Source organism: Nipponia nippon, unplaced genomic scaffold, assembly GCF_047370975.1.
Source record: "Nipponia nippon isolate SJK-2023a ecotype South Korea unplaced genomic scaffold, ASM4737097v1 scaffold_69, whole genome shotgun sequence".
NCBI classification, from domain to species: domain Eukaryota; kingdom Metazoa; phylum Chordata; class Aves; order Pelecaniformes; family Threskiornithidae; genus Nipponia; species Nipponia nippon.
Window position 1 is genome coordinate 342,239 of NW_028262390.1, and position 9,862 is coordinate 352,100.

General features: G+C 54.0%; 1 protein-coding gene across 2 annotated transcripts; it reads right to left on the reverse strand.

Annotated features, from left to right (window-relative positions):
• Nucleotides 1-300: 300 nt before the first annotated feature.
• Nucleotides 301-9,495, reverse strand: LOC148051106 (olfactory receptor 14C36-like). Of its 2 annotated transcripts, XM_087738389.1 has the most exons (2): nt 9,073-9,495; nt 301-813 (listed from the first exon to the last, which is right to left on the reverse strand). In XM_087738389.1, the coding sequence occupies exons 1-2, from the start codon at nt 9,493-9,495 to the stop codon at nt 301-303; spliced, it is 936 nt and encodes a 311-aa protein (XP_087594515.1). The 2 variants fall into 2 exon arrangements, with proteins under 2 accessions (XP_087594515.1, XP_087594514.1); XM_087738388.1 differs by lacking the exon at nt 301-813 and having other exon boundaries at nt 8,530-9,495.
• Nucleotides 9,496-9,862: the final 367 nt, after the last annotated feature.

A 9,862-nucleotide genomic window follows, 5' to 3' on the forward strand; every position in this document is an offset into this window, starting at 1 on the left:
CAGCTGGGCTCGTGGCTCCTTGACCCCTCCTGTGTGCTAGGGCTGCACCCGCAGCTCCAGAGGAGATGTAAGAGATGGGAGGAGAGGCAAATAATTTGCTGCTGGATTCTTTATTGTGTTTACCTGCCCAGGGAGGCTGGCTCCATAGGCACATGATGTCTTTTAGGTCGGAAAACACTGGCAGGCATATGGATAATATTATTTATGTGGAAGTCCTGTATGAAGTATAATAAACAAAGAGAAAACAGGACAGAGAAGATCAAAAGAGCATCCGAGCTTTTCTTGAGAATGATGGACACCTTATTGATGCTGCAGAAGTATATGTTCAAACGGTTTCCGCAGGGCCTCCTTGATCTCCTTGTTCCTCATGCTGTAGATGACAGGGTTTGCTGCTGGAGGCACCACACTGTACAGCACTGCCACCACCAGATCCAGGGATGAGGAGGAGATGGAGGGGGGCTTCAAGTAGGCAAACATTACAGTGCTGAGGAAAAGGGAAACCACGACTAGGTGAGGGAGGCACGTGGAAAAGGATTTGCAGCGCCCCTGCTCAGAGGGGATCCTCAGCACAGCCCTGAAGATCTGCACATAGGACACCACAAGGAAAACAAAACAACCAAATGTTAAACAGACACTAACCACAATTAGCCCCACTTCCCTGAGGTAGGCATCTGAGCAGGAGAGCTTGAGGATCTGGGGGATTTCACAGAAGAATTGGTCCACAGCATTGCCTTGGCAGAGTGGCAGTGAGAATGTATTGGCAGTGTGCAAGACAGCATTGAGAAACCCAGTGCCCCAGGCAGCTGCTGCCATGTGGACACAAGCTCTGCTGCCCAGGAGGGTCCTGTAGTGCAGGGGTTTACAGATGGCCACGTAGCGGTCATAGGCCATGACAGTGAGAATACAATATTCTCCTCCAATGAAGAAGAGAAAGAAAAAGAGCTGGGCAGCACACCCTTGGTAGGAAATGGCCCTGGTGTCCCACAGGGCATTGGCCATGGACTTGGGGAGAGTGGTGGAGATGGAGCCCAGGTCGAGGAGGGAGAGGTTGAGGAGGAAGAAGTACATGGGGGTGTGGAGGTGGTGGTTCCAAGCTATGGCAGTGATGATGAGGCCGTTGCCCAGGAGGGCAGCCAGGTAGATGCCCAGGAAGAGGCAGAAGTGCAAGAGCTGCAGCTCCTGCGTGTCTGTGAATGCCAGGAGGAGGAACTCGTTCGTGGAGTTGCCATTGGACATCTGCTGCTTCTGGGCATGGAAACTGCCAAAGGAGAGAAAACAGAAAAAATCAGAGAAGCTTCCCTGAGCAAAATTTCATTCATTCATTGTGCAATACCTAAGGGTGCTTTTCTTCCCTCGGGGGGGGCGGGTTGTTATGCAGCTCCGAGGCTTCAGCTCTGGTTTGTGCTGGCTGAGTGTGCTGTGCAGAGCCGTGCCCTCTCCCCAGGGGCTCCGGAAGGGTCAGCCCTGCTTTCCAGCAAGGACCCATGGAGGCAGCAACAGCCCCGGGTGTTTGGAGGGAGGCTTCCTGGGGAGGAGTTCCCTGTGCTGCACTAGAGCGGAGGGCAAAAAGCCCAGAAGGACGCTTTCTTCCCCAGAGGAAGCTGGGAGATGAGGCGCAGCAAACGTGTGTCGGTACACTGTGTTTTAGTATGCAGACACGCTCATCCCACTTGGGAAATGGTCTTGGAAAGGGTCACATCCCCCATGGCCCCATTGCTCTCAGTGCAAACCTGCGTCAGTGCTCCCATGCAGGAGGGCTGCTCTGTCCATCAGCCTGGTGCCCAGCTGCTCTGGGCTTGCACCGCTCTCAGCTGCAGGACGACTGCACCCAGAGGTTGCTCTGCAAAAGACACTGGAGTGTCCTGGGAGCAGAGGGGTCCTGTTCCAGGTGCAGAGTTCAAAACACCTCTCCTTTCCAGCACAGCTCTGCAGAGTATGATGAAGAGGACAGGGCAAGGATGCTGATTGGCATGGGCAGATCGGGTGCTCTCCGACATCTCCAAGGTCCTGCAGGAGAGCTGTGTCCTTCTGGAGGGATGCTCACAGCCCCGCAGGACTCCCTGCCCAGCATAATCAGGTGTCTTAAGGTGCTGTCTGCTAAGGGAAGCAGTGCCTCATTGCCCAAGCACTGAGTGCAGTGTCTGGAGCCTGGAAAATGAAGAGAGGGCTTGGGCACCTTGGTCCCATGGAAACACCTCCAGGGCAGCGCCCTCCAGGTCAGGGCCAGAGCAGGCACTCCACACCCCCACCCCTTGCCCCACACCACCACCGTTACTGCCAGGGACCCCACGAGCAGGAAGAAGAGCAGCACAAGCAGGGGCAGGAACAAAGAAGAACTCTGTGACTCTCCTCCTAAGGGAAGCAAGGAGAGGAGAGGCGGCCGGGCACTCAGGAAAGCCTTCTCCTTCCCCAGCAGAGCACAGCACCTCCCACTTAGCAAAAGCGCAGGGCAGTCGCTCTCAGCCCCTTTGCCCTGCAGAGGGAAGCGGCCACGTGTCAGGAGAGATGCCCCTCTGCTGTGCCAGAGCTCTGGCTGCAGAGGAGGCAACTCCTGCCCTGGACCACACAGCCTTGAGGGCAGAGGCTGTGCTGGGTGGGAGACGAGAGCAGGGGTCTTGCGCAGAGGAAGGTGTCTGCACTGAAGGGCATGACAGGGAGCTTCCCAAATTCTCCCTCCCATGCCATTTGGGGTTGGAGTTTCCTAGAGCTCTCTGCCCATGTATCTGCTGCCTGGAGCTATCCCTGCCGGGAACTGTTTCTCTGCCCTCCAGTTTTTCCCTGTCAGGGATCACAGTCCCCATCACCCACTCCTGTCTGCTCAGCTCTGACCTAAAGAAACCTCCCGGTTCCAGGCACTCTCTAGAGGTACTCCCCGCTTGCAGGCAGTAAGGAGCAGGTCAGAGAAACCCTGCTGAGGCCAGCAAAGGTGATGCTGGTGCTCTCTGGAGGTAGAGGAGTGGATGGAAGCAGTTGCCTTGGCTCCTGCCAGACCTACTGATCTCTCAGGGTGGCAGCTCAGGACTCTCAGGCTCCCTCGCCAAACGCAGCAGCACCTTTTCCCTTTGTCCTGAAACAGCAGGAAACTGGAAGCACGGCCTCAGGAAAGCTCTTTAGCTGTAAGGTATCCCCTGCCTTGCTCTTCCTCTGCAAGAGTGCCCTCTGAAATGCCCTGGGCAGCTCTGGCTGCACACCCTGCCTTCACCCCTTCCCCCTTGTCTAACATGAGCCCCTGGGCTGGGAGGCCTCCTGACAGACCCTGGAGGCTATAAATGCTTTCGGAGACCCTTCCCGCAATGGCAGCTGCATTGCCCTGCACCAAGAGACTTCCCGTGTCAAGGGCTGGAAAGGTTTCTTCCCTTGCAGCTCTCCTCTCTCCTCCCACTCCAGCCTGCCTTTAATCTCGCTCTGCCCTACTCCTTTGCCCAGAGCCCTGCTGCGCTTGGCAGAGGAGTTGCTCCTTGGCAGAGCTGTCTCTCTGCACTGCTGCCTGCTTCCCAGGAGCTCCCTCCACCCCAGGAGCCTGTCTCAGCCCCGGAGGAGGGCACCTGCCCAAGATGTCACTTTCTCTGCCCCCCACCCCACTCGGCGCTCCCTCCAGGTGTCCCTGGGGCTCTCCAGGAACCTGCTTGGGAAGAGACCGATGTTGCCTCTCTCACCTCTGCAGAGAGGTTTCTTTGCATCAGTGGCCTTTCTCCTCTCCGAGACACAGTTAGGTCTGAGAATCCCCCTGCCTTGGCCCATCATGAGGCAGGACACCTGGACACTGCCAGGGAGGCATCTCCTTTAGCCATGCTGAGGGAAGGCAATCAGCTGAGTCAATGGAGGCATCTCATGCTGGATTTGTAGTGCTGGGGCTGGAAGGGACCTCAGCTCCCTCCCCTGCCTGCCACAAACCCCCAGGAGGTGGGATTCCTCTTGCTTCAGTCATGGCGTCTGTTACAAATAGGCACCTGCACTCCTACAGTCCCATGTTCATCCCCCTGTCTCTCCAGAAATCCAGATGGGTTCTGCCCCTTTATAGCTTGATGGCATTAGGGTACACTGTGTACCGGTGTGCATTAGAGCCTTATCATCCTGCGGGTCTCCTGTTCCAGGCCATCAATTCCATACAGTCCAGTAAACCCGGTTGTCCCTTTCCGCCACCTGGCTGGAGGCAGGATCCCCTCTAATCCTGGTCATAGCATTCATAGAATCATAGAATCAAAGAATCATAGAATGGTTTGGGTGCAAAGGGACCTTTAGTGGTCATCTAGTTAAACCCCCCTGCAATGGGCAGGGACTTCTATAACTAGATCAGGTTGCTCAGAGCCCCATCTAGCCTGTCCTTGAATGTTTCCAAGGATGCGGCATCTACCACCTCTCTGGGAAACCCATTCCAGTGTTTCACTCCCCTCATTGGGAAAAATTTTTCCTTGTGTTCAATCTAAATCTACCCTCCTACAGCAGCCTTCTCTTCTCCAGGCTGAACACCCCCAGCTCTTTCAGCCTTTCCTCATAGCAGAGGTGTTCCATCCCTCGGATCATTTTTGTGGCCCTCCTCTGGACCCGCTCCAACAGGTCCATGTCCTTCCTGTACTGAGGACTCCAGAGCTGGACTCAGTACTCCATGTAGGGTCTCACCAGAGCAGAGTAGAGGGGCAGAATCCCCTCCCTCGACCTGCTGGCCACGCTTCTTTTCATGCAGCCCAGGATACAGTTGGCTTTCTGGGCTGTGAGAGCACATTGCCCGCTCATGTCCAGCTTTTCATCTACCAGTGCCCCCAAGTCCTTCTCCTCAGGGCTGCTCTCCATCCCTTCATCCCCCAGCCTGTATTGACACCAGGGGTTGCCCCGACTCAGGTGCAGGACCGTGCACTTGGCCTTGTTGAACCTCACGAGGTTCACATGGGCCCCCTTCTCAAGCTTGTCCAGGTCCCTCTGGATGGCACCCTGACCCTCGGGAGTGTCACCTGCCCCACTCAGCTTGGTGGCATCTCAAAACTTGCACTCAGTTGCACTATTCATGTCCTTGATAAAGATATTCAACAGTACTGGTCCCAGCATGGACCCCTGAGGGACACCACTTGTGCGTTGGGTATCTCCAGGGGTGGTCTCCACTCTAAGGTGGGCTTTGACTAGATGATCTCCAGCACCTACAACCTCTCTTCTTCCTCTTAGATTTGACCTTGAAGCTTTTGCCGGATTTCTGATGTCTCCACTGGAGTGGTTGTCTTCTCAGTCAACACCCAAGGTTGAGCTTGAGACCTTCTAAAGATCTAATGGCCACCCGGCACCAGCGGAGGAGGACAAGCCTTGAGCCCACCCAAGCTCAGGTGAAGGCCTGGGCAGAGGCTTCCCTCCAAGGAAGGCTGGATGAGGTGAGGGGGAGTCTCAGCCAAGGGCTGAAGGCACTGGGGGAGGTGAGGCTGGCCCACAGCAAGGTGAAGGTCAAGAAGCGGGGCTGCAGCTGGGGCCAGAGGACACATGGAGCATGGCATAGTGGAGGGAAGGGAGGGAGGGGTATGGACAATGGACGCACTTAGGGGTGCCAAGGTTGCACTTAGTGGTCCATGGGGGCCCTTAGGGGTCTGGGGGGCAGTTAGGGGTCTGTACAGGGATGAGACCCAGTCTGTGCTGGGAAGGGGACCAAGGGCTCCAGTTTATACTGGGACAGGGCAAAGTCTGTGCTGGGAGGGGTTAAAAGGAATCAGTTTGTACTGGGACAGGGCCCAGTCTGTATTGGCAGGTATTAAATGTGTCCAGTTTGCACTGGGAGAGGCCCCATTCTGTACTGGGAGGTGTTTGAAGGATCCACTTTGTATTGGGAGGGGGCCCAGTCTGTACTGGGAGAGGTAAAGGGATCAGGTTTGTACTGGGACGGGGCCCAGTCTGTACTGGGAGGGGGTCAGGGGATGCAGTTTATAACGTGACAGGGCCCAGTCTGTACTGGGAGGGGTTAAAGGGACGCAGTTTCTGCTTGGAGGGCGGTCAGTCTGTACTGAGAGGGGTTAAAGGGTTCCAGTTTGTACTGGGACTGGTCCCAGTCCAAACTGGAAGGAGTTCAGAAAAAGAAATCTAGGTAATAGCTGAGAAAGTCTTAATTTCCAGCTTTTCATGACTTTTTAAGAAATTTTGCTGATCCCTGAGGGATGCTGCTAGTATCTGGCTCCTCGGAGGACTTTGTACCACTGACAGGTTTGTTCCTGATCGTCCAGCCAACTTCCCACCCACCGCATCATCCACTTCTTCAGTCCAGATGTCAACAATCCGCTCTAGGGAGACCACGGGAAACCACATCCAAAGAGTTGCAAAAGTCCAGGTACACAGCATGCCCTTCTTTCCCCTCCCACATGGGTTCAGCAATCCTTTTCTTGTCCTTCAAGTGATGGAGATAGCTGCAAGAGCATTTGCCCTGCCACCTTCCCAGGGACTGAGGTGAAGCTGACCAACCTGTAACACTCCCAATCCTCCTTCTTGCCCTTCTTGAGGATGAGTTTGATATTTGCCTTTTCTGAGGACCTTGCAGCCTCCCTGATCTCTCTGCCCCTTCCAAGATGTTTGAGAGAGGTCTCATGATGACACCAGCCAGCTCCACCAGCACCTCTCTGCTCCTTCCCACACCAGAAGCCTTCTTCGTATCCCACCCTTCCAGCGGAGTGCCCAGGACACAGCACATGCCAGTCCAGGTCCTCTGGCCTTGCTCAGAAGAGAGCCAGAAGTGATTTCTTCCTGCAGGCCCACAGCTCCAGTGGGGTCTCTGTGCAGCTCACAGCTTCCCTGAGCATTTTTCTCAGTGTCCCCCAACCTTTCTAGTCCACAGGCTGTAGATGAAGGGATTGAACAGGGATGTGAGGATGGTGGAGAAAAAGGGTTTTGTCAAACTGTCTCAGGAGGGCTGTTCTGGGCATCACACCCCCAAGGATGAGGGTGTCATAGAAAAGAGTGGCACTAGTGAGGTGAGAGGAGCAGGTGGAGAAGGCTTTCTGCCTGCCCACGCTGGATGGGAGAGCTGCCCCAGGGAGGCATCTCCGATGCACACAGGATGACCATGTGAACAGGAAGGGGAGGATGGGATCTAAAAAGCAGGTTATGACAGCAAAGAGCACGAGTGTCGCAGTGTCATTGCGTGAGAGCTCCACAATGGGGTGAAATCACAGAAGAAGTAGTCCACTCCACTGGGGCCACACAACTGTATCTGGGACACGACTGAAATTAAGACTGTAGATGACAGAAATGCCCCTAGCGAAGGGGCAGCTGCCCTCTGGAGACAGACCTGCCGGTTCATGAGTCTTGTAGAGAGCAGGGCGTGGCACACAGCCCAGTACTGATCGTAGGGTGTGATCATGGGTAGTAAACACTCGGTACATGCAAAAGGTGCAGGAAACAATACTAACACCGTGATGAGCAGAGATGGTGCTGTCCCCAGTCATGCAGCTGGCCATCAGCTGGGGCAGGTGGTGGGTCTGTAGAAGATCTCCAGGGAAGACAAATGGCCCAAGAAGAAGCCATGGGGGTGTGCAGACGCTAGTTTGCCACCACGTGCATGATGATGAGGGTTTTCTCAAGCACAAACACTACGCAGGTCATGAGAGAGAGAGGGAAGAGATTTGCCTAAGGGCTGGGAACGTTCCCCATTCTGTAGGTATGGGGGACTCCATCATGGCCCCTGTCCTGGTTTCAGCTGGGATAGAGTAAATTTTCTTCTTAGTAGCTGGTAGAGTGCTGTGTTTTGGATTTAGGATGAGAGTAATGTTGATAACACACTGATGTTTTCATTCTTGCTGAGCAGAGTTTACACCAGTCAAGGACTTTTCAGCTTCCCATGCTCTGCCAGGTGCACAAGAAGCTGGGAGGGGGCACAGCCAGGGGGCGTGACCCAGACTGGCCAAAGGGCTATTCCATACCATATGACATCATGCTCAGTATATAAAGCTGGGGGAAGAAGAAGGAAGGGGGGGACGTTTGGCGTGATGGCGTTTGTCTTCCCTAGTAACCGTTACGCATGATGGAGCCCTGCTTTCATGGGGATGGCTGAACACCTGCCTGCTGATAGGAAGCAGTGAATGAATTCCTTGCTTTGCTTTGCTTGTGCGCGTGGCTTTTGCATTCCCTATTAAACCGTCCTTATCTTAACCCACGAGTTTTGTCCCTTTTACTCTTCTGATTCTCTCCCCCATCCCACCTTGGGGGAGTGAGCGAGCGGCTGTGTGGTTCACAGTTGCTGGCTGGGGTTAAACCATGACAGCCCCATTGCCCTTTCTTCACCTATGAGGATGAATATTTGGTTCAGTTTTAGTTGCTTGGGTCTCAGACGGACAAATCAATGCAAGTACATTTATTTTGTTTAATTAGAGAAGGAGTATAGCTCCTTATTTACACAGTCGGTGGGTCACACTAGTGAGGAAGATAATGAAGTAGAAGTGGGGTGTCCGCATTTCTTTGTGGACAACATTATCACAAGTTAAAAAAGCAAGAAAAGGAAAAACTTACCCAACAACAATAATGACAACAAAAATTAATCAAGAAAGGCTGGGCCTGTTATGAGTTACATTATGAGTCATCTGTTGAAGAAGATGGACACTCTGTAGCTCCTGGAGAACATCCAGTCATCAGTTTCCACACTGCTTCCTTGAGCTCCTGGTTCCTCATGCTGTAGATGAGGGGGTTCACTGCTGGAGGCATCACCGAGTACAGGGCAGCAACCACTCGATTCAGGGATGGGGAGGAGGTGGCAGGGGGCTTCAGGTAGGCAAATGTGGCAGTGCTCAGAAACAGGGAGACCACGGCCAGGTGAGGGAGGCACATGGAAAAGGCTTTGTGGCGTCCCTGCTCAGAGGGGATCCTCAGCACGGCCCTGAAGATCTGCACATAGGACACCACAAGGAAAACAAAACACCCCAAAAAGACAAAAGTACTAAACACAAGAAGTTTAAATTCCCTGAGGTAGGCATCTGAGCAGGAGAGCTTGAGGATCTGGGGAAGTTCACAGAAGAACTGCTCCAGGGCATTGCCTCGGCAGAGGGGTAAGGAAAATGTATTGGCAGTGTGCAGAAGAGCATAGAAGAAACCACTGTCCCAGGCAGCTGCTGCCATGTGGACACAAGCTCTGCTGCCCAGCAGGGTCCCGTAGTGCAGGGGTTTGCAGATGGCCACGTAGCAGTCATAGGCCATGACAGTGAGAAGACAATACTCTGCTGAAATGAAAAAGACAAATAGAAAGAGCTGGGCAGCACATCCTGCATAGGAAATGGCCCTGGTGTCCCACAGGGCATTGGCCATGGACTTGGGGAGAGTGGTAGAGATGGAGGCCAGGTCGAGGAGGGAGAGGTTGAGGAGGAAGAAGTACATGGGGGTGTGGAGGCGGTAGTCACAGGCTACGGCGGTGATGATGAGGCCGTTGCCCAGGAGGGCAGCCAGGTAGATGGCCAGGAAGAGCCAGAAGTGCAAGAGCTGCAGCTCCCGCGTGTCTACAAATGCCAGGAGAAGGAACTCAATAATGGAACTGCCGTTGGACATCTGCCTCTCTGCATGGGGACCTGCCCAAGGAGGTAAAGGCAGTGAGAAGTTAGGGTAGAGTTCTCTGAGCAAAGCCTATTGCAGTTCTCATGGAAACACCCCAGACTGCCTTGCACCTTTCAGGGAGATCTTTGGCAGGTCCCTTTCATGAGCTCTGGTTGGTGCTGGCTGAGGGTGCCATGTGGAGCAGGGGGCTCTGCTGTGGGCTCTGGAGGTGTCAGTCCTGTCCTACAGCAATAGGTAATAGCAACATGGGGTTATCTCAGATTAAATCCACTTTGGGTATCAATGGGCTTTCAGCATTGTTGCTCCCATTTCACCCCACTGCAGAGCAGAGCCGAAGGGATTTTGTTTTTTTTATCTTGTT

Coding starts and splice junctions, on each gene's coding strand:
- LOC148051106 (XM_087738388.1), bottom strand. CDS start 9,495: ATGTCCAACGGCAGTTCCATTATTGAGTTCCTTCTCCTGGCATTTGTA.